At 38.5% G+C, this 24,184-nt stretch overlaps 5 protein-coding genes across 5 annotated transcripts in view; 3 read left to right on the top strand and 2 right to left on the bottom strand.

The window, feature by feature from the left end:
- LOC107559925 (pre-mRNA-splicing factor ATP-dependent RNA helicase DHX15) overlaps positions 1-9,300 on the bottom strand; it is a 43,236-nt gene extending 33,936 nt beyond the window's left edge. The window contains exons 1-4 of the mRNA XM_016243954.1: positions 9,118-9,300; positions 5,792-6,134; positions 2,794-2,987; positions 2,473-2,632 (exon numbers count right to left, since the gene is read on the bottom strand). Coding sequence (XP_016099440.1) covers positions 2,473-2,632; positions 2,794-2,987; positions 5,792-6,134; positions 9,118-9,185 — 765 coding nt within the window. The 5' untranslated portion in view covers positions 9,186-9,300. The remainder of the gene's footprint in view (positions 1-2,472; positions 2,633-2,793; positions 2,988-5,791; positions 6,135-9,117) is intronic.
- A 3,969-nt stretch (positions 9,301-13,269) lies between these two features.
- On the bottom strand, positions 13,270-14,022 carry LOC107559933 (extracellular superoxide dismutase [Cu-Zn]-like). The gene has a single exon (XM_016243961.1). It carries the CDS (start codon positions 13,994-13,996, stop codon positions 13,370-13,372), a length of 627 nt encoding a protein of 208 aa, XP_016099447.1. The 5' UTR covers positions 13,997-14,022; the 3' UTR covers positions 13,270-13,369.
- Positions 14,023-15,632: 1,610 nt separating this feature from the next.
- On the top strand, positions 15,633-16,336 carry LOC107559940 (extracellular superoxide dismutase [Cu-Zn]-like). The gene has a single exon (XM_016243969.1). It carries the CDS (start codon positions 15,679-15,681, stop codon positions 16,333-16,335), a length of 657 nt encoding a protein of 218 aa, XP_016099455.1. The 5' UTR covers positions 15,633-15,678; the 3' UTR covers position 16,336.
- Positions 16,337-17,340: 1,004 nt separating this feature from the next.
- On the top strand, positions 17,341-17,997 carry LOC107559926 (extracellular superoxide dismutase [Cu-Zn]-like). Its single transcript, XM_016243955.1, has one exon. The coding sequence runs from the start codon at positions 17,386-17,388 to the stop codon at positions 17,995-17,997; it is 612 nt and encodes a 203-aa protein (XP_016099441.1). The 5' UTR covers positions 17,341-17,385.
- A 4,136-nt stretch (positions 17,998-22,133) lies between these two features.
- On the top strand, positions 22,134-23,923 carry LOC107559939 (extracellular superoxide dismutase [Cu-Zn]-like). Its single transcript, XM_016243968.1, has 2 exons — positions 22,134-22,250; positions 23,112-23,923. Exons 1-2 carry the CDS (start codon positions 22,149-22,151, stop codon positions 23,781-23,783), a joined length of 774 nt encoding a protein of 257 aa, XP_016099454.1. The 5' UTR covers positions 22,134-22,148; the 3' UTR covers positions 23,784-23,923.
- Positions 23,924-24,184: the final 261 nt, after the last annotated feature.

Below are 24,184 nucleotides of genomic sequence, written 5' to 3' on the forward strand. Positions count from 1 at the left end.
GTAATTCATCAGCTGTTCATTTACGACACAGAGAGAGAGAGAGAGAGAGAGAGAGAGGGGCTGTGTATGTATGAATTACCACCGTTTTGCCGCATTTCTCTATTAACAGTGAAGCTGTGGCTTTAATTCCCTTAGAAACAATGACGCTACCAGCTCCTTGGTGAGAAAGATAATGTAGCTCTTGAGCGATTAAGCTATTTAGTTGATAAAACTGCGGGGCAGCGCTAAAAAGTTTGTTCATGAATGCCTGAGTTCGGCCGCAGCTTGATCTGTGTGTGTGACTGCACTTAACACCAAACTGCTTGTTTCACACAAATGCTGGCACAGACGTGCATGTTCGGCTAGAGTCGCTTTGAACTTGTGCATCTTCGGAAGCGGAGCTACGCGGAAAGTTACAAAAAATGTTGTGCACACCGTCATGCGAAACGATGTCGCGTGCACTCAAAGCGAACTTGCAGACGCGTCGAGTATAAATCAGCCTTAAATCAGCCTTGAGTGTGTGTACGCGTTAGATACAGTGAAGACAGCGCGTTAGTTTAGAACTCTTCTCAATTTTTTTTTTTTTTATTGTAGAGAGTGTGTTAATTTGTGCAATGATAACCTACCAGCAATGTAAATTATTTTTTAAACATATTAGAATGAGTACATTACAATATAAATTTATTAGAACAAGTACATTATTATTTATGGGCTTAAAAGCAAGATGCAAACAATCAGAATATTGTACCTGGTGGGGAGTGCACAATGTAAACACGAAACATATGCCATTACCTATACAGTTATGGAGGCCCTTCATAATGCAGAGGTCAGCTGCCTGCTCTGCCAATAGTTAGAAATGGCACTATAGTAAGCAATGTTTAATAAACAGCTGTTTTTCTAAATTCTGCTGAGGTGAAATTCAGTGCAGCCCTGTATCGTGATATGTATCGTATCGTGGCCTCTGTATCGTGATACGTATCGTATCGTGACTTTGCTGGTGATACACAGCCCTAGTGGCCACGTTTGTCTTCAAACAAACAGACACGCAGCGGTCAGGTGTGTGAGCGGCTTCATCGGCGACAGTCCGATGAAGATTACAGAGAGACAGACACATTCAGAAGTACTTGCATTTGTTAAGAGAACAATTTTTCCTGGCTCAGCTTGATTCAGCCTCCAAAATGAACTACTCAATAGTTAGTGTTTCTCTCTGTTACATAAGGGTCAAATACGAAGAAAGGTTTAAGCACAAAAACAATAAAAAACATTTTTTTTTTAAGTTTTCTGTTTAATGTAATTGTATTGTTGTTTTTCACGTCCACGGGTTGAAAAATGACACCAATAACGTGATATTTAGCCCCTGGAATGCGAATTTTACCAGGGGAACCCCGCCAAAACACGTGTATTTTATCCCCGGAACGATTTTTAACGGGGGACCCTCGAAACGCGGGCGGGTTTTGTTGTGAAAACCTGGCAACCTCTTCATAAAAGCAGTGAGGAGGAGGGAGGAGGAGGAAACGCATCAAACTAACAAAACACCGATCAAGTTCAAGCAGGTAAGTTTCTATTACATTTTTTATATTTAGAGCTTCTGTTATGAATATTATTCCATATTTTAATTTGAATGTCGGATTGAAATAAACATCGCCGTTAGCATATACGTAGTAAATTGTTAGCATAAGCGAGGCTAACGCTAATATAATGAGCATTAGAATGAAGTTTCTTTGTTAACTATTTAATGCTCCTATAACTTTTATTACTGTAAAAAACAGGAGGACATAATGGTATTTACTATTTTTACACACCAGAGGCTTTTAAATGAACTGTGTATCTAAAATATGCATGTTAGAGAAATGTACAAATGTATGGTTAACTGTTTGTCATATCAGTCCGAAAAATGCAACGCAACACTATTTTCCAATTAGATCAATTCAACTGATATTAAGAATTCTGGGGTTGATTTTATTTGACACTACGAGTACTTACCCAAGAAAATCCAGACTGCTATAAAGTTACGATATGGATTAAGGTTAGGTTCCAAGATTAGTGCCTAGTTATTATCCAGTTATTGCAATGACTATAATAAGTACATTGTATGTACATGTGAAAAATTACTGTAAAATAAAGTGGCTAATTTTTTCATTAGAGTTGTGATCAATTTGAATAACTGAGGATTGTAGAAAGTGAGAAAAAAATGTAGGGAAGGAGCTTGATTTTATCTATCAGTTGTTGATCAGATGGAGGCATCTGAATGTAATCTTCCACCATAAACTTAGGTTGTGATTTTTTTTTTATTAAACATTATGGTAAAAAAAAAAATCAAATGAAATGCATGGATGAACTGTTCACAATAAGATAATTTAGGTGCATTTAGAAAATAGGGTGAATTTCCATTTCATGCTGCTCTAAATATTCTTCCCTTCCCTTTATATTAAATAAAAAAAAAAAATAATAATAACCACAAGGCGGTGCAAGCATACGATCAGCATGACATACCTTGAGGTCGGATCTCTGCCGGACCACTTCTTTGAGGACGCCCATCAGAATATCTGTGGCTAAGGTGCGCTCGTGAGCCTCATCGAGAATAATGACACCGTATCGCTCCAACAGTGGGTCGTTCATAGCCTCGCGGAGCAACATACCGTCTGTCATATATCTGTAAACACAAGACACGTTTATTCACTCATCTTTATCTCAGGTGTCACCAAAAAAGAAAAAAACTTAATTTGTCCAAAAGCAACCACACTACGATTCGTCTTGAAAAACCAGGTACACATTATGTCAACATCTTTGCTTTCCACCAGAACTATAACTTACTTCAGAATGGTCTTTGCAGAGCTACAGTCCTCAAATCTGATGGAGTATCCGACCTCCTGCCCCAGCATGACATCCATTTCATCTGCCACTCTCTGAGCCACACTCATGGCTGCCACCCTACGTGGCTGTGTACAAGCCACACCACGCTTGGGGCCCGGGAGGGCCCTCACCATGTCCACACACCACTGAGGGATCTGAAAAACAAGAGTCGACCAAATAAGGAGGAAAACCTGTTTTTCCACCCATTCAATATGACTATGCAACAACAACGTGAGACCCTGGAGCACAAAACCAGTCGCTGGGGTATGTTTGTAGCAATAGCCAAAAATACATTGTATGGGTCAAAATTATTGATTTTTCTTTTATGCCAAAAATCATTAGGATATTAAGTAAAGATCATGTTCCATGAAGATATTTTGTAAATTTCCTACCGTAACTATATCAACACTTAATTTTTTATTAGTAATATGCATTGCTAAGAACTTCATTTGGACAACTTTAAAGGCGATTTTCTCAGTATTTTGATTACGTTGCACCCTCAGATTCCAGATTTTCAAATAGTTGTATCTCGGCTAAATATTGTCCTATCATAACAAATAGAGGTCGACCGATGTATCGGTTTTGCCGATTAATCGGCACCGATAGTTGAATGCTGGAACTATCGGTTATCGACAAAAATTTATGCCGATAGTTTTCCGGGTTGCGTCCGTTGCTGGAGCGGCTGAGAAGGGTCTGCTGTCATTACACAGTGCGAGAGCGGCCTCTAGTGGTTGAAATCACAGACAGCACGTGCTATTTGTTTAGACACGTGATACTGCATGCTGAACAGAGCGGGAAACTTCAGACGCGGATTTAAATGCCGCCGACAGAAAATCCTGCCGCGCCACAGAGCGCCATTCACATAGTTTTCCTTTAAATTACATTATATTGGTCCCGAATCGTTGTTAATGTACATAATGAATTGTGTATTGTGCATTTTCAGCAAAACGTTTGTCTTTCTGTGGCTCGAATAAAGTCTATGTGCTTCATTTATAGAGCTATAATATATGTCGCGCTCATCAATTTTAAAACTATCGGTTAATTAATCGGTATCGGCCAGTGTGGTCCAACCTAGCTATCGGTATCGGGAAAATCCACTATCGGTCGACCTCTAATAACAAACCATACATCAACGGAAAGCTTATTTATTCAGCTTTCAGATGATGTATAAATAATATGTATATGTAAATCTCAATAAGTTAAATAAATCTCAGTTTCGAAAAATTGACCCTTATGACTGGTTTTGTGGTCCAGGGTCACATATAATGGCAACAACAATTATTATTATTCTAAATACTTTATTTAAATTATAAAAAATTAAATCCATAAAAAAGTATTATTGCACTGTAAAAAAAAAGTTGATGATAAAAAATAACATGAAATTGTTTATTTTACAGTACAATATAAATATATTTTTTATTGATTTTTATAATTCAAAATAATTTAATATAATTATTATTAAATATATTATTGTTTGATTATTATTATTATTTTATTCAAACATTTTTTTTATTTTATTAAAACAAATCAATAAAGAAATATTATCATACCATTAAAAATATTTAAAATAGCAAAAAACAACAATAATAAAAAAACAATAATACCTTTTACCTATAGAGCTTTATTTTGGCAGAAAACTGCAGGGAGACTTTAAAGCTTTTATTGAGAACAGATTTATAGATGACTCATTCAAAATTTGGGAAGATGGTTGGTGCACGTGACATTTTTTAAAAGCATTTTATAAGTGACCCAAACTCACAGCGTTCACAGTCATGAAGCTTAAGTGGAGCAATATAATTAAATCAAAGCCATTTGATAACTGCACTAAGCCATCCTGCACTCTCACGCTTTAACCAAAGGTGCTTACTGTTTTGTTATAATGAAGAACAATCTAAAACATTCTAATTAATAGGGCTTGGTAAAACAAATTATTGATTTCTCGATTTTAATCGATTCTCATTTTTATGAAACGATATCGATTCATAAATCCCAAGAATCGATTAGTCTAGCCTGTCAGATAATGACCGCAACATTGTAGCGCTCCTCCCATCCAATAAATCGCAATAAGTTAATTTTGATATGAAAAAGTCTCCGATTTCAAATTCTGTCCATTTTATTAGAATATTCAAATATTAAATGCCGTTTTGGCGGTGTTTAATGTGGAGTGACAGATCGCTGTAGCGCTGATCATCTCCTCTGCTTTAATAGTGGTTACAGCACGAAATAAACGTGAATGAACATCCGAAGCTATGTTAAAAGAAAGCGTACAACTCACCGAAATCCGTATCCTGTCTCATGTAATCGCTCAATCAGTGTTTCAAATGCGGAAAGACGACATTAGCTTGTAAACTATATCACATAACGTCACATTTACCACAGAAAAACATATTCGGTGACCATGAACTCATTAGTCAGCAAGAAAAATTAACCCTAGAGAGGAACATTTTGCTAAATATGCACTATATAACATTCACTAAATTCAAGTTTTGTGGCCACCATTTAAATGTTTATATTTTAAAAAAAAAACGAATTGGAGTAGAAATATAATTATGTAAATTAAATGTAATGTATAATTATGCAATTAAAGTTTAAAGTTAGCATTATAACTTTAATATTACAAAAACTTAATTGAGTATATTTTAAGTGTTTGTACACAAATCTGCAAATTATTGACTCTCAGGTATATTTTACAGCTTTATATTTGAGAGATTTTTGCTCCTTGAGAAAATTTGCTATGTCCTGTACCTGATATATATCTAAAATAATCGATATCGAATCGAAGTCTTGTTAAGGATAATCAAATTGTGAAATTTGTGTCAAAACCCAGCCTTACTAATTAATACTTTTTATATCCATTGTTGAAAGATCCCTGAATGCAAGGAGCTTTTGGCTACAGAGGCCAAAGCAAGGTCTTCTGTGAAAAGCTGTAAAGCATAAGGAAGCCCTTGTTTGGACTAACCTGTGTGGTCTTTCCAGAGCCTGTCTCTCCAACGAGCACAAAGCTCTGATGTCGGTTGAGGATGTCATTAAAGCGTTCTTTGTACTCCCAGACGGGCAGCTGCAGCCTCTTCTTGAGGATCTCGAAGAAGCGCGGCGTGTGAGGCAGGTTGGTGAAGGGGTTGATCTGCTGTTGCATTGCCGTCTGCTTCAGCGGGAGCATCCCACCGCCGGACACGCTGGAGCTGAGGGGCACACTGGACACCTTGCTGTCTCTATCCCGGTCTCGATCACGGTCTCTGTCTCGGTCACGGTCGCGATCGCGATCCTTCGACCGGTCGTCCCGATCTCGGTCTCGGTCCTTACTGGTAGGAAGACACAAGTAATAACACAAGGTTTCAGTTTCTTGGCAAAGCTAGTACTCCAACTGGCAATATTCATGAGAACTTGATATTCAAACTATGTCTTTGAGCAAGCGACTGTGTGACTCTGTTAGCCAACTCTTACATAACACATCTTACTAATGAGACTTCAGAGAGTTTCACAGCTGTTGGGTTTCGGTTTATTTGTGGAAACCCGACTATCTATCAGCCTACTGGTGATAAACATCAGTTACTAGTCTGTGCATCTATTTAACCAATTAAATAGCAACTTAGTAATAGACCAGCAGAACAAACTGTTCTTTCTAAAAGTATAACAAGTATCATAACTATATACAGTGTTTCCCCTAGGTTTACGGCTTTTGGGGGAGTTTTTTTTTTTTTACCATTTTTAATGGTTAAATTACATTTCATTAATCAAAAAGCATGTCTAATTAATTAAAATCATGAAACTTAAAACAATTTAACATCAATTTATTAAAAGTTTAACAAAAATTACATGTTTAGGGCCCTACGAAACTTTTTCTTTTTTCCAACCTTATGTTTTATTGTTACCAAATTCTGTTTTAGCATGTCTAATTATTTGAAAGCATAAAAACAAGTTTCATTTATTCTTACAACAGCCTTATGATTTTTTTGCTCAGAAATTCTGTGTTGTGTATTTACATTTTTTAAGTCAAATAAAATAAATGACAGTTTAAATAAATCAGCAAACACCGTGGAACCAATTAAATAAGAAACGGATGTTTAAAAAAACTTCCAAAATCACCTTAGATAAACGGCAAAAGTCTACAGACTTTTCAAAATCCAAAATATTGCCAAACAGGCGCTTTTGCATCTCGTTTCGAAACTAAATCATCCGCGATCGTCTTGTCTGTCTCTCCTCACTCTTCTCGTCAGTCAGCTCGACTCGCTCTCCTCACTGGAGAAATGAAATCTGATCTGTGATGCGACTGTCGTTCGGCACGCTGCATTGAGCAGCCGCGTTCAATTTTTAATTGTAGTGTCTGTTCTTTAACTGAACTAAATTATTTTTATTACTATAAAAAAATCAAAACGACGGTGGTGGTCGGTGCCGCGCAGTGGGCAAGTGTTGCGGCTTAAAGGGATAGTTCACCCAAAAATGAAAATGTGATGTTCATCAATGTGTCGTCACGAGCCGCAGGGTTTAATTTGGATTTGTCTGTGCATGTTTTTTTTTACTCTCATAGATTTTGTTACCATTGCCATGCATTATACGACTGACAGACTGCAACGGCTGGAGTTAAAAATCATCCTGATCTGTGATGCGACTGTCGTTCGGCACGCTGCATTGAGCAGCCGCGTTCAATTTTTAATTGTAGTGTCTGTTCTTTAACTGAACTAAATTATTTTTATTACTATAAAAAAATCAAAACGACGGTGGTGGTCGGTGCCGCGCAGTGGGCAAGTGTTGCGGCTTAAAGGGATAGTTCACCCAAAAATGAAAATGTGATGTTCATCAATGTGTCGTCACGAGTCGCAGGGTTTAATTTGGATTTGTCTGTGCATGTTTTTTTTTACTCTCATAGATTTTGTTACCATTGCCATGCATTATACGACTGACAGACTGCAACGGCTGGAGTTAAAAATCATCAAATGTGTTCTACTGAAGAAACAGTCACCTACATCTTGGGTGCCCTGGGGGTAAGCAGATGAACATCACATTTTCATTTTTGGGTGAACTATCCCTTTAACACCGGTTTATCACCGTCAGCACCGTCTATCGCGGCAAGCCTAGTAGAAATTAGGGGTGCAATGGTTCTCGGTAAAAAAATCGAACCGTTCCGTTCTCCACTAATAATTATATATATATATATATATTAGTGCTGTTTCATCAATGTGTCGTCACGAGCCGCAGGGTTTAATTTGGATTTGTCTGTGCATGTTTTTTTTTACTCTCATAGATTTTGTTACCATTGCCATGCATTATACGACTGACAGACTGCAACGGCTGGAGTTAAAAATCATCAAATGTGTTCTACTGAAGAAACAGTCACCTACATCTTGGGTGCCCTGGGGGTAAGCAGATGAACATCACATTTTCATTTATGGGTGAACTATCCCTTTAACACCGGTTTATCACCGTCAGCACCGTCTATCACGGCAAGCCTAGTAGAAATTAGGGGTGCAATGGTTCTCGGTAAAAAAATCGAACCGTTCCGTTCTCCACTAATAATTATATATATATATATATTAGTGCTGTCAAACAATTAATCACATCCAAAATAAGTTTTTGTTCACATAATATATATATATATGTGTTCCTTGTATATTTAAAATACACACACATGCATGTATATATTTAAGAAAAATATGTTATATTAGTATTTTAAATAATTATATAATATAATATTTGTAAAATATGTAAATATTTTCACAAAATATACTGTATGAGTGTTTCTTTATATATACACATATTAACTACACACAGTACACATACATATGTAAACAAAAACTTTTATTTTGGATGCGATTAATCGCGATTAATCGTTTGACAGCACTAATATAACAAATACCACAATGTTACTGAAAACTACAGATAAACAAAGTAGGCCGCGCTTTAGTCGTATGCAGTCAAAAATCAGCCTCCATAACATAAGCTCTCAGGATTTATACATTCGTTTATACATCCCAAACACTCATCACTTTCGGTTTTTCTGTAGTTCGTTTCTTAGCCGCATTCCGACACCGGCGAAGTCACGACTACAAGACATGGTCCCCTTCATTAGCGGCCTTCTCCTCTCCACACAGGCCTCCTGTCTGCTTCTTTACACACTGCGAAGCAGAAGCATGAAGTAACTCGTCCAAAAACAACCGTGTGGAGAGTAAATAGCGCCTGCTGTGCGTCAAACACGTGCACAAGAGCGTGAGCAAGCTAGCACAAGCTAGCACAAACTAGCCGCTCTTTCCCTCCAACCGCGGACTGCTGAAACTCAACGTAACTTACCCGTCAGATGACCTCTTCTTGCTCGACGAATAATCATCGCCTAAGTCCAACCGGTGCCGTTTTGACATCTCGTTATAGAAATATTAATAAGGCGAAAGAGAAAGAGTTTGGTCGGTTTCTCCAGCGCAGCCGCTGCTCTCTCTCTCACAAACACACGGCTAAACGACAAGATGGCGACCGGAAGCACGTGCCCCATCATTATTATGACCTCTGCAGCAGACGCCTCTGTTCATGCATAGTATTCATGGCGGTTCTCAGTGCCTTTTGGCTTGGGATGCAAGATAAGTATATTAAAAATGTAGGTTGTGGGTGCTCTGCATACAGTACGCGGAGGTTATTAATATTATATGCAGCGCCGCTCGCAGAGCTGCAGTTCCTGCGTTCACCGCGCGGGGCGCTGCAGAGCTTGTTTCCTTGGAACTGATTTTTTTATTTATTATTTTATTACCTCCTGGGACTCAGGCATGGACTTTTGTCTTCTGTAGAGGACATTATATTTTTAGTGGATTTCTCTGAGACCCCACATGCCACCGTTTTAAGTCTGGATGTCCACATTCAGGGCTTTTTTAGGGATATCAAATGTTTGGAGGTTTCCCTCTTCCTTGGTATTTAAATATGACTGATATTGACAGAATGATCCAATTTAGCACTCTTAGGGAAATATGATAATGATTTGTAATCATCATTCAAATCTGGCTAATTTTCTAATTGTTTGTCGTAAATAAACATCTTAGAAAAACGTTATGGGGTTTCAAATCGGAATATGTTTTGCATAATTTTCATACAGGTCTTCTGTAGAGGACAGCAGGACAAACATCATGCTAATCAGACATTTTGGGGAGACCCAACAAGTCAACAGGGAAAGAAATTATTGCTGTGAAATTTGAGTTATTCTTATGGGATTATGCCGTTTCATAACAAAACATCATATTCCGATTTGAAAACCCCATAACGTTTTTCTAAGATGTTTATAACACTTCTTTTTTCATTATGGTTTGCCCCAAGAACACATTAATACGCAAATTAGATGCAGTGTATTGAGACATTGACTAAAATGGGAAAACCAATTTATGGACATTTTACGCACATATTCCATAAAGTACAGTAGTATATCAAATCATTCTGTTAGATCTTTCATAACATAGTTGAGATCTTTGTACAAAGTTTGGCTAAAAATAGCCTGAAACCTAAAAACTGATTGGTGAATGAGAAAATAAATCATTGTTTTTGCCTATACATGCCTTTTCGTGTCTATTTATGTATTTATTTATTTTGTCTTAGTCCTGGCGTCCTCTACAAAGGACATGGAATAAAATATATTTTTTCAAAAATGTTTTGTTTCTCACACCGTTTACACCGGACGCGACAAAATACTATAGAACTCATTATAATCAGTGATGCTGTCTACACTGGATGTAGTACTGGTACTTGTGCACTATTCTATGACGTTTTTTAGTATAAATAGTGCGAGTAGTGTGTTCACACTGAAAATTTCAAAATGAAAAAGTGCACTTTAAATACCCGGATGATGTTTATTTATTTAGTCATTTAGCAGACGTTTTTATCCAAAGCGACTTACAAATGAGGACAATAAAAGCAGTCAAAACTAACAAAAGAGCAACAATATATAAGTGCAAATGACAAGTCTCGGTTAGCCTAACGCAGTACACGTAGCAAGTAGGGATGCTCCGATCCGCCTTTTTCGCCTCCGATACCGATTCCGATACCTAGGGTTCGGTATTGGCCGATACCGATACCAGTGAAGTTTTTTTCCCCCATTTAAATAAATGTAGAATTGATATATCTCTCTGTGTGAAACTGATAATCATTATTTCACAATCTACTAGATACAGACTACTTCATTATAAAGAAAAATAAAATAAACAATAAATATGAAAAAATATAGGCCTATGTATATTTATAATCTATGACAAAAATGTATCATAAACTAGGTTAGTGGATAATTCGGCAGCAAAATTTATTCTAGAAAAATCAGTGCACAATCATTTTACAAATCCAAACATTTAGTGAAAAAACAATATTTTGTGGGGAACAAATAAAAGTGTTGCACTAAATATGGTAAAATGTTTCACATTGCTATTTGTATTATTATAAAATCTATTCATTAAAAACATTCACAACCCTCTACAGACACCTTGGCAATTGAATCGCCATTGGCTAGTACATTTTTTTTGTTTACTCGCCAGACTGAAATACTATACATATATATATAACCATGAACTTAGGGCTGGTGCTTTTTTTGGTCATTCAGTGTTCCTGTAAAAAATTGAAAACGAAGCGAAGGGGGAGGGGCTATTAGACTCTGATGCTGAGTGGTAAAATAACCTTATATAATTCATATTATACATGGTTGAGTGCATAAGTACATAGCGTATGAGTGCATAGTGTATAGTGCGTCATTTGGGACGCAGCTACGGTGTTATGCTCCAACCAATGTAATGACATAAAAAATAAATAAAAATGCACAAGCCTTTTTATTCTGGTTCTCTTATTATTACCAGAGTACGCAAATTATTACCAAAATCGAAAGAATAGGCTATACTCGTGCAAATTGAAAGTGATGTTTTGGACACTTAATTGCATGGTATTTGCAATGAAATGAAATGTATTATAGTTCATATTTGTATTAAAAGCAGTTAGTATGACACTAAAAGATGTCTCAGACATAAAATTAAATGTCTTAAACTAAAATTATCTATTACGAGTCTGATGATTTCCTGCTGCAAGTATCCAATTTTACTGTGCAGATTGTTATGTGAAGATTCGAGAATGTTTTATTGTTCAGAAATCTCTTTTCAGTATTACTCCCGTATAATGTTTACTCAACACTTCATTTATTTCTATCCAACATATGACTGGGAAATCACCAAAACCTGTACTGGCATTGCTTGAGAGTATCCTGAATGAGGTCTCAGAATGCACTGAGCTCCTGTACATTCAGACTATGATAATATACTGCAGTGAATCAGCTAGTGCTGAAGACAATCACTGCCGGCGACACAGGTAATTACACAGCCTAGGCATGGCTAACAAGCTACATAATAGCTACTGGATCATTGCTCGCGGCTGGGAACTGATGGTGATGGGAAAAAAGTTAACGTTAAGACTTAGCACTGCTCTCTGTATAAATCTGAAATACAGGGCAGTTACAGTTCCGCTTTCACAGACAAATAACAGGCCAGTTGCATGTGAAATAGGCTTGTCAGTTTTAAAGTCTGTAGAAATGGTCTCTTGAAACAGAAGAACTTTCAGATATTCACGTATGACAGTCACTTATGAATAGGAATTGCATTTTACGGAGCATGTTGGTAGCTCGGTAAAATCGCTTTCATGTAAGATGACTAACAATTAATGCACAACATACATTACATAATTTGGTGTTCACGGTCAAAAATGACCTTTTAAAAATTGCATGCAAATATCTCATTATGCTATATTATGACCAAATCTTGGATTTAAGCGTCCCACCACAAGAATTATTTTTATATTTTGTAGTAGATTTCCTAACCTTGGTCTTCAAATGCCTTCAGCTTTGCACATTTTGTTTGTGTCACCAATCAAACACACCTGATTCAACTCTTCAGGTTGTCAGAAGCAGCTCCAAGACTCGGTCAGATTAGAAAGATGTCCAGGACGTGTACTGTTATGGATATTAAAAATATTTACCAGAGGAAGCGGACATGGCAAACCCACAAAGTTTTCTGAAAAGACCACAACTGTGGCATGTATGGACCCAAAAAAAAAAACCCAACTTTCTGTAGTTACACTGTCCACCCCAACACTACACCCACACTTAAACCCAACTACAGCACCAAATCGGTCCATAACTGCATCACACCTCAATAGCAGCAAAAATGAGTCGCAATTCAACATGAACACCGTAAGTACATTGTACCCAACAACGTATAGAAGTACTAGTTAGTCACCCAATATAAAGTGGGACCATAGTGTTTGTAATGGAAATAAATCTAGGGAATTTCAATAACATTAAAATATCACATTATATTAATACAGGACACAAAGAACACTCTTAAAAATAAGTTACTTTTGGCATCTCCGGTTCCATAATGAACATAACATCCATAGAACAACAAATGTTCCTCACACTAAGAACAAATGATCACCGAAAGGTTCAAAAATGGTTCTTTTATTGCATTGCTACAAAAACTCCCTTTTGGAAGCTTCAGAAGTGTAAACAGTATCAAGCATTAATCAAAAACAGAATGCTTTTTCACTGGTTTCCCTCCACCTCTTCCCCAGGGAGCCGTTCAGTCTCCTGCCACAGACGTGGAGTAGTAATGCCAATCACACAGCAAGCGATTCTCTCCCCAGTATTCCCACTGCGTTTGCTCTCCTCATCCGACCCCATTCCCAGATCATCCTCCTTCTCATGAACCACCACCGCGCGTCCCAGAACGGAGTGACCCCCGAACAGCTTGGCGTCTGGGAGCTTCTGGAACTGCCTTATAACTCCTTGCTCGGGAACAAAGTTGCCCAGGTCTCCGAGATGATCGGGATGGTCAACCTCCCACGGATTGTAGTGATGACCAGCAGTGACGCACCCTTGACTGAGGTCTCCATACTGATGGATGTGGATGGCGCGCGCTTGCCGATCATCGGCAGGCAAACCACGGAGGTTGAGCTTCACTTCTAGAGTGCCATTGGGAAAGACCTGCCTGAAAAGCACCTGCCCAGAGATCTGTGGCTGGCTGGCTGGTAAATTAGGGACGGGAGTTACTTCACAAGTGCCGTAGATTGTGTTGTTGAACTCCACGACTTCTGGCTTTGGAGCTTCGACGATCTCAAGAACAGGACTGTCAGAGAGCTCTCCACTTTGTATATGCAGCGCCAGCAACATCAGAGGCAATTGTAGGATGATTTTCTCACTGTGTTAACTTTTATTAACATTAAAAAAGATGACTAAATGCTGTAGAAATATATTGTTCATTGTTAGTTCATTAACTAATGTTAACAAATGACACCTTATTGTCTTTTTATGATATATAAGAAAGTATTTTAAGGATCTATAAGCATTTGTGAAATAATTTGTTTGTCATTCTAACTAATTGAACTTCGCAGTAAAGGATCAGGCTTAAAATATTTCTTATCCTATGAGTGAGAGAAGCTAGGATATAGAAACACTTTTAATGATCTATAAAATTAAAGAGAGGAAAATATATGCTCTGTAGGCATTTCTAAAATAATTGTGTAAAAGAATACTGACAGTAAAGTACATACCAACTCATTCTAAGCATTTATTCGTCATTCTGATAGATTGAGATTGATCTCAAGATTAGTGTTAAAAGATTTGTTATCCTATGACTTCATCTGCTGGACAATCTTAGTAATAAAGCCTTCATCTGTCAACTGAAATGTCTGATAGTTTTAAATTTTCTGTTTGCCATTTTAAATATCTGAAACTAAGCATGTATCTTCAGAATGACTTGTTCTCCATATATAAAAAGTTATGAGATTGGATAATGCATTTTAAAGATATAAGAAAATTACTGTTATCTTTTTTTACGGTTACTTTAATAAATCATGGCAACACCGTTCAAGATATAAAAAATCCATCTGCAATTTAGGTTCCTCGATGTTTTGGCATCATGTTGATAAAGTTTGGTGTGAGTGGCAGGATTTTACCAGGAGGAGTATGCATTAATTCACAGCCTAATTTTTTCCAAAAATCCACATTCAAACCAAAACAGCTGACTTCCTGTTGGCCGTAGCTAATGAATGTAAATTAGAAAGTTGTCCGGCTTCATGAGATCAACATATGTACCAAGTTTGGTATCTGTAGTTAAATCTTATGTTTATTCAGCAACCACTATAGGGATTTCCTGGATAGAAGAGCTTGTACCTGTGTTTGTGTGATATTGTTCTGGGTCGGAGGATGCGGCGGCGAACCAGAGCTTCTTCTTTTATATCCGCGAGTCACCGGAAGAGGATCGTGTGAGGTCATGTGACCGGAATAAAAGCAGCTCTCGCGCACACGAACGAGTGAAAACGCCACCGCATCCAGAACAAACACGAACACAGGTAAACCATACGTTTAAAACCTTCTTACGTTACATTTCAATGTAATTCAGGTGTTATGTAAGTGTGTTATGTTATTTTATATGAACTCCTTTTTTATATAGGCTAGGCTATTAATTTGTTATCTGCAAGTACAGTTTTTTTTCTTTTTAAATGTATTTGCAAGATTTGAAGCACAAGTGCTCATTTAATATAAAGCGCGTTTGTTTTTCACAAGTGTACACCGCAATTACACATATATATATTTTTTCATACGGTTGTGGTATTTTGCCCTTAATGCAATCTAATCTGGCTGTGCTATTTCAAGCTAATGCAGCATCTCCTCACAAAGCTCCCTGGAAGAAAGCTTTGAAATTTGCCGAATGCAAAGAAGAAAACCAAACTGAACTGTGTATCGCTCGCTAGAACTATTTTCTTGACTTGCACCTCTATCAAAAACACTGCATTCCTAGAATTGCATGATTTCACTGATTCCACTCTTCATTCTAGGCTTTAAACGGCAACATGGAGAAAATCATCCTACAATTGCCTCTGATGTTGCTGGCGCTGCATATACAAAGTGGAGAGCTCTCTGACAGTCCTGTTCTTGAGATCGTCGAAGCTCCAAAGCCAGAAGTCGTGGAGTTCAACAACACAATCTACGGCACTTGTGAAGTAACTCCCGTCCCTAATTTACCAGCCAGCCAGCCACAGATCTCTGGGCAGGTGCTTTTCAGGCAGGTCTTTCCCAATGGCACTCTAGAAGTGAAGCTCAACCTCCGTGGTTTGCCTGCCGATGATCGGCAAGCGCGCGCCATCCACATCCATCAGTATGGAGACCTCAGTCAAGGGTGCGTCACTGCTGGTCATCACTACAATCCGTGGGAGGTTGACCATCCCGATCATCTCGGAGACCTGGGCAACTTTGTTCCCGAGCAAGGAGTTATAAGGCAGTTCCAGAAGCTCCCGGAGGCCAAGCTGTTCGGGGGTCACTCCGTTCTGGGACGCGCGGTGGTGGTTCATGAGAAGGAGGATGATCTGGGAATGGGGTCGGATGAGGAGAGCAAACGCAGTGGGAATACTGGGGAGAGAATCGCTTGCTGTGTGATTGGCATTACTACTCCACGTCTGTGGCAGGAGACTGAACGGCTCCCAGGGGAAGAGGTGGAGGGAAACCAGTGAAGCAGATGTGGAGTAGAAATAATGCATTGTTTTTGATTGATTGCTTGATATTTACACTTAAATCTTCCAAAAGGGTTTTTGTAGCGATGCAATAAAATAACCACTTTTGAATCTTTCAGTGATCAGTTTTTTTTTTTTTTTACATTGAATTAAATAGGAAGACTCATATGCACACAATAAGTGCTTTGTATCAAATTATTAATTTAAATGTAGCAGTTAAAGACACTTAACATAAAATGGGTCCAACACCATTATTAAAGGCCTCTTAATGTTTCTGAATGTCTTCCTGGGATCCAGCGGTTTAATTTAAGCTTTGTTTTGTTTTTTTTAGCTATTTCACAGTTGTGATGTTTTCAGAAACATTTGTGGGTTTGACATGTCATCTTCCTCTAGTAAATATTTTTAATATCTATATTAACAGTACGTGTCCTGGGCATCTTTCTAATCTGACAGATTCATTTTGAGTCTTGGAGTTTATTCTGACAACCTGAAGAGTTGAATCAGGTGTGTTTGATTTATAGCAGTGGTTCTCAACCTTTTTTTCCCCACTGGGCTGCACTATGGTCCAAGTGCAAGTCTCACGGGCCGCACGCATATCATTTACAGATGTCACCAATACAACCCAACCAGATTTATAATGGCCTGTTATAGCCTAAATATTATGATAGCTAATCGATTGCATTCATTGAAATAATTATACTCCCCCATTAATAAAACACCTGATGCTGTCGGCTACAAGTGCACATTTAATATAAAGCGCGTTTGTTTTTCACAAGTGTACACAGCAATTCAAAAGTTTTCATACGGTTGTGCTATTTTGCTCTTAATGCAATCTAATCTGGCTGTGCTATTTCAAGCTAATGCAGCATCTCCTCACAAAGCTCCCTGGAAGAAAGCTTTGAAATTTGCCGAATGCAAAGAAAACCAAACTGAACTTTGTGCGCTCGCTAGAACTATTTTCTTGACTTGCACCTCTATCAAAAACACTGCATTCCTAGAATTGCATGATTTCACTGATTCCACTCTTCATTCTAGGCTTTAAACGGCAACATGGAGAAAATCATCCTACAATTGCCTCTGATGTTGCTGGCGCTGCATATACAAAGTGGAGAGCTCTCTGACAGTCCTGTTCTTGAGATCGTCGAAGCTCCAAAGCCAGAAGTCGTGGAGTTCAACAACACAATCTACGGCACTTGTGAAGTAACTCCCGTCCCTAATTTACCAGCCAGCCAGCCACAGATCTCTGGGCAGGTGCTTTTCAGGCAGGTCTTTCCCAATGGCACTCTAGAAGTGAAGCTCAACCTCCGTGGTTTGCCTGCCGATGATCGGCAAGCGCGTGCCATCCACATCCATCAGTATGGAGACCTCAGTCAAGGCTGCGTCACTGCTGGTCATCACTACAATCCGTGGGAGGTTGACCATCCCGATCATCTCGGAGACCTGGGCAACTTTGTTCCCGAGCAAGGAGTTATAAGGCAGTTCCAGAAGCTCCCGGAGGCCAAGCTGTTCGGGGGTCACTCCGTTCTGGGACGCGCGGTGGTGGTTCATGAAAAGGAGGATGATCTGGGAATGGGGTCGGATGAGGAGAGCAAACGCAGTGGGAATACTGGGGAGAGAATCGCTTGCTGTGTGATTGGCATTACTACTCCACCAGGAGACTAGGAGACTGAACGGCTCCCAGGGGAAGAGGTGGAGGGAAACCAGTGAAGCAGATGTGGAGTAGAAATAATTTTGATTGATTGATTGATTGCTTGATATTTACACTTAAATCTTCCAAAAGGGTTTTTGTAGCGATGCAATAAAATAACCACTTTTGAATCTTTCAGTGATCAGTTTTTTTTTTTTTTTACATTGAATTAAATAGGAAGACTCATATGCACACAATAAGTGCTTTGTATCAAATTATTAATTTAAATGTAGCAGTTAAAGACACTTAACATAAAATGGGTCCAACACCATTATTAAAGGCCTCTTAATGTTTCTGAATGTCTTCCTGGGATCCAGCGGTTTAATTTAAGCTTTGTTTTGTTTTTTTTAGCTATTTCACAGTTGTGATGTTTTCAGAAACATTTGTGGGTTTGACATGTCATCTTCCTCTAGTAAATATTTTTAATATCTATATTAACAGTACGTGTCCTGGGCATCTTTCTAATCTGACAGATTCATTTTGAGTCTTGGAGTTTATTCTGACAACCTGAAGAGTTGAATCAGGTGTGTTTGATTTATAGCAGTGGTTCTCAACCTTTTTTTCCCCACTGGGCTGCACTATGGTCCAAGTGCAAGTCTCACGGGCCGCACGCATATCATTTACAGATGTCACCAATACAACCCAACCAGATTTATAATGGCCTGTTATAGCCTAAATATTATGATAGCTAATCGATTGCATTCATTGAAATAATTATACTCCCCCATTAATAAAACACCTGATGCTGTCGGTAGCTGACCAATTTAGTGCAATTCGGCTCGAAAGGAGTATAACAGCACAATGAAGTTGCAGTCTGTAAGACGCGCACGGAAGCGTGACTTGACGCGCGACATTGCAGAAATTGTGTGTTCATAAATGTAGCCAATATTGATCCAAATATGGAAAACCCTTTCGAATTTAATAATCTGCGGTTCTCTCCAGAGATGTTTTGCCACATTTCTGCAATTAAGGATGATTGCTGCATAGTATGGGTGTTTCCTTTTGCCTGAACTACAGCCCTGCATTTCAGCCCGGGTCCGACGGGCCCCGACTTTTTTACGCCCCTAGGGCTGGGCTTCAGGACCATTTTCACATCATAGTTCAGATGCGGGCCGGGCATCAGGCTTGTTTTAGGCTTCTCCTTATTTGTATATTTTAGACATCCATCAATTAGTGATGAAAAAACAAACGTTGCCGTGCTGGTGGAAACAACACGAGACCGTGCTGCCGCGACTCAAGAGTGGCTCGACGGTGTTTAGTGTCCCGCAGCAGCAGCATGTGTGCCGTCAGCGCAGCTGAAGAGATCTGCGTTCAAATGCACACAATAGGCTAAAGCTTGCGGCAAAGCACCGGCGAAAGTAATTACCATGAATGGTTCAGGGGGAAATAGGAGATATTTCAATTATTTACTAATAAACTAGTGTTTTCTGAGTCGGTGTGCAAAGATGAAGTTGCCGATCCTGACGCGCCATCTCTTCATTAGACGCGCCTTTTAGAGAGAAGTGCATCCTTACGGATTATGATTATAATGAAATAGTTTTTGTTTTTGATTTGTTTTATTTCGTTAAGTGGTAATTTAAAGCTTTCTATAGATATATTTTTCATGTCTGTGAGGCATGTATTCGCTGAGTTTCGGTTCATTTTTGTGAAATGGTCCTGTTCAAGACCGAGACGGCAGAAAGCGCATGGTGTTTGTTTTCTTTATTTTATAAAAGCACAACGTTTTGTTGATATTGTGAGTGCACACAAATAAAAGTAGACCCTTTACAGTTACAAGTGATGTATTACTCTTACCTTTATGAGTAAAAATGACGGCGTATCCACTGAAAAAAATGCAAGTGATCGTGCTGGTGCCTCCATGTCCTGCAAAGCGGCTTCAGCTTGCACTCTCCGCACAAACTATTGGATATAGCGCACATTTATCTAGGTTTAACCTTCAAACATTGTTATATGCTTGAACTGTTTTATATCTATAGATTTACTTTAAAAAACAAAAACGTATATTTAACGACCAAAAACATGCAAACTTTTTTCTAAATTAACTTAATAAATAAACGAAACGAAATATAATTACTTTGCCATTACATACAAAACTGAACTATTTATATAGCTGAAACAGTAGTATAAGCTGTTTTGGGAGAAGGGGGGGGAAAAGACGGGCTCGGGCTGGTAATTCTGATAAGATGTCGGACAAGGGCCGGGCTAGGGCCTATATTTTAGGCCCGTGCAGGGCTCTAGCCTGAACATCTTCAAGTGAGTGGCGGGGCAAACCAAAAGTTGATGCCGAAAGTCCAGCACTCTTCTACCTTCACTGCTGCGATACTTTTGTTTGTATGTGTTCCTTCCCTGGCATTTTCCACATTTCGTTTTTCTCCCTTAATAACAAATGTGTCCATTCTGATGCTCAATTTGACCGAACTAGTGGCTGCTGATTTGAATTGGATTCTGCCAAAGTGCGCACTTGTAAGTGTTCGTTAAATGCCTAACATTAATTACATGAGTAGACTACAGGTCTGCTAATGTCTGAAAATAATATATGAAAAACAAAATTGTTTTACATAACAAAAACATTATAGCTTATATTTGTTTAGTACATTTTTAAATTAATGTAAAAACTAAAATGTATTGTAAAACTGAAAGTTATTTTTTAAATTCAGCATGGTGGGCCGGATTTGAATACGTGGCGGGCCGCAGGTTGAGAACCACTGGATTAGGGAGACAAACAAAATGTGCAAAGCTGAAGGCATTTGAAGACCAAGGTTAGGAAACATGCTAAAATATATAAATATAATTATTGTGATGGAATAAACAAACATTAATACAAAACATGAACATCTTTCATAACCATATTTTTCAGCATTTTTATTGTGCGTGTTCTTTTTTTCTTCTACAGAGGTCTTGTCAGGGAAGCAGGGTTCTGTGATCAGTAGTAAATCTCCACCCGAAGGCCAGAGGGCGCTCTTGCGCTGAAACTCCAAATACGCCTGCAGAAGAACTCCAGGAAATCCCTATAGTGGTTGCTGAATAAACATAAGATTTAACTACAGACACCAAACTCGGTACATATATTGATCTCATGAAGCCGGACAGCTTTCTTTTTGTTAGCTACGGCCAACAGGTAGTCAGCTATTTTGGTTTGAATGTGAATTTTTGGAAATAATTAGGCTGTGAATTAATGCATACTCCTCCTGGTAAAATCATGCCACTCGCACCAAAATTTGTCAACATGATGCTAAAACATTGAGGAACCTAAATTGCAGACAATTTTTTGATACCTTGGATGGCGTTGCCATGACGATTTATTAAAGTAACCGTAAAAAAAAATTTTCTTATATCTTTAAAATGCATTATCCAAACTCTTAACTTTTTATGTATGGAGAACAAGTCATTCTGAAGAAACATGCTTAGTTTCAGAAATGTAAAATGGCAAACAGAAAATTAAAAACTATCAGACATTTCAGTTGACAGATGAAGGCTTTATTACTAAGATTGTCCAGCAGATGAAGTCATAGGATAACAAATCTTTTAACACTAATCTTGAGATCAATCTCAATCTATCAGAATGACGAATAAATGCTTAGAATGAGTTGGTATGTACTTTACTGTCAGTATTCTTTTACACAATTATTTTAGAAATGCCTACAGAGCATATATTTTCCTCTCTTTAATTTTATAGATCATTAAAAGTGTTTCTATATCCTAGCTTCTCTCACTCATAGGATAAGAAATATTTTAAGCCTGATCCTTTACTGCGAAGTTCAATTAGTTAGAATGACAAACAAATTATTTCACAAATGCTTATAGATCCTTAAAATCATTTTTTAAATTTCTTATGTATCATAGAAAGACAATAAGGTGTCATTTGTTAACATTAGTTAATGAATGAACTAACAATGAACAATATATTTCTACAGCATTTAGTCATCTTTTTTAATGTTAATAAAAGTTAACACAGTACATTAACTTGTTAACACACACAACTTTACATTTTAACAATGTATTAGTAAGTTTTGAACTTAATATTATCTAACATTACACTCGTTCACGGCACTACAGCTCCACGTTTACTCGCCGGTCTACCGAGAGCCCCACACGTGTGCGCGAGAGCTGCTTTTATTCCGGTCACATGACCTCACACGATCCTCTTCCGGTGACTCGCGGATATAAAAGAAGAAGCTCTGGTTCGCCGCCGCATCCTCCGACCCAGAACAATATCACACAAACACAGGTACAAGCTCTTCTATCACCTTTCAGTGTGATTCAGGTCTAATGCAAGTGTAAGTGCTGAATGCGAGTAACGTTAGGGTTATGTGTGTGTGTGTATATATATATATATATATATATATATATATATATATAAGTAATGTGTTAGGTATTATTTACGGGCGATAAAGGAGTTGTGAACACGGAGAGAGCAGCGTGTGTTTGTGTGAACCAGCGCCATTCAGCCTGGGCTAGAACATGAGGATAGGGCTGGGAGATATGGTGAAATTCTCAAGATATAATGTTTAATATCATACGGGATCGCCAATTTTTTTTTTTATAATCTTTTTTTAAAGCTGCAGTCCGTAACTTTTTGTGGTTATCAATTATCCGAAATCAATGTGAGCAAGTACATAAGCAGCCAGTGTTCACAACTATCTCCTTACTTTAGCCCGGTTCACGGTCAGCTTGTAGTAATGTGTTCTAGTGTGAGATGCACTGGTAGGTTTTGGCGGGAAATATGAGCACGCCGCCGTGCGTCTCTGCGTCATTGCGTCACGTGTGTAAACACAAAGCACACTACAAGTGCACATTTAATATAAAGCGCGTTTGTTTTTCACAAAAATACACAGCAATTCAACAACAAAAATTCATACGGTTGTGGTATTTTGCTCTTAATGCAATCTAATCTGGCTGTGCTATTTCAAGCTAATGCAGCATCTCCTCACAAAGCTCCCTGGAAGAAAGCTTTGAAATTTGCCGAATGCAAAGAAAACCAAACTGAACTTTGTGCGCTCGCTAGAACTATTTTCTTGACTTGCACCTCTATCAAAAACACTGCATTCCTAGAATTGCATGATTTCACTGATTCCACTCTTCATTCTAGGCTTTAAACGGCAACATGGAGAAAATCATCCTACAATTGCCTCTGATGTTGCTGGCGCTGCATATACAAAGTGGAGAGCTCTCTGACAGTCCTGTTCTTGAGATCGTCGAAGCTCCAAAGCCAGAAGTCGTGGAGTTCAACAACACAATCTACGGCACTTGTGAAGTAACTCCCGTCCCTAATTTACCAGCCAGCCAGCCACAGATCTCTGGGCAGGTGCTTTTCAGGCAGGTCTTTCCCAATGGCACTCTAGAAGTGAAGCTCAACCTCCGTGGTTTGCCTGCCGATGATCGGCAAGCGCGCGCCATCCACATCCATCAGTATGGAGACCTCAGTCAAGGGTGCGTCACTGCTGGTCATCACTACAATCCGTGGGAGGTTGACCATCCCGATCATCTCGGAGACCTGGGCAACTTTGTTCCCGAGCAAGGAGTTATAAGGCAGTTCCAGAAGCTCCCGGAGGCCAAGCTGTTCGGGGGTCACTCCGTTCTGGGACGCGCGGTGGTGGTTCATGAGAAGGAGGATGATCTGGGAATGGGGTCGGATGAGGAGAGCAAACGCAGTGGGAATACTGGGGAGAGAATCGCTTGCTGTGTGATTGGCATTACTACTCCACGTCTGTGGCAGGAGACTGAACGGCTCCCTGGGGAAGAGGTGGAGGGAAACCAGTGAAAAAGATGAGCGGCGGATCTGGAGCAGAAGAAATAATGCATTCTGTGTTTGATGCTTGATACGGTTTACACTTATAAAGCTTCCAAAAGGTTTTTTTCTTTTGTAGCGATGCAATAAAATAACCATTTTTGAATCTTTCAGTGATCTGTTTTTTTTTTTTTTAACATTGAATTAAATATAAAGACTCATATGCGCACGCACAAGTGCATTGTATCAAATTATTAATTTAAAGACTAAAAATGGGTCCAACGCAATTATTAAAGGCCTCTTTTAATGTTTCTGAATGTCTTCTTGGGATCCAGCTATTTAACTTAAATAGCCTTTTTTTTTTTTTTTTTTTCTCTATTCTTTTTAAATAAAGGAGAGCCTCTAACACTAGTGTTCCCTATTCTATTCTTTTT

Source organism: Sinocyclocheilus grahami, unplaced genomic scaffold, assembly GCF_001515645.1.
Source record: "Sinocyclocheilus grahami isolate Dianchi unplaced genomic scaffold, SAMN03320097.WGS_v1.1 scaffold706.1, whole genome shotgun sequence".
NCBI classification, from domain to species: Eukaryota; Metazoa; Chordata; class Actinopteri; order Cypriniformes; family Cyprinidae; genus Sinocyclocheilus; species Sinocyclocheilus grahami.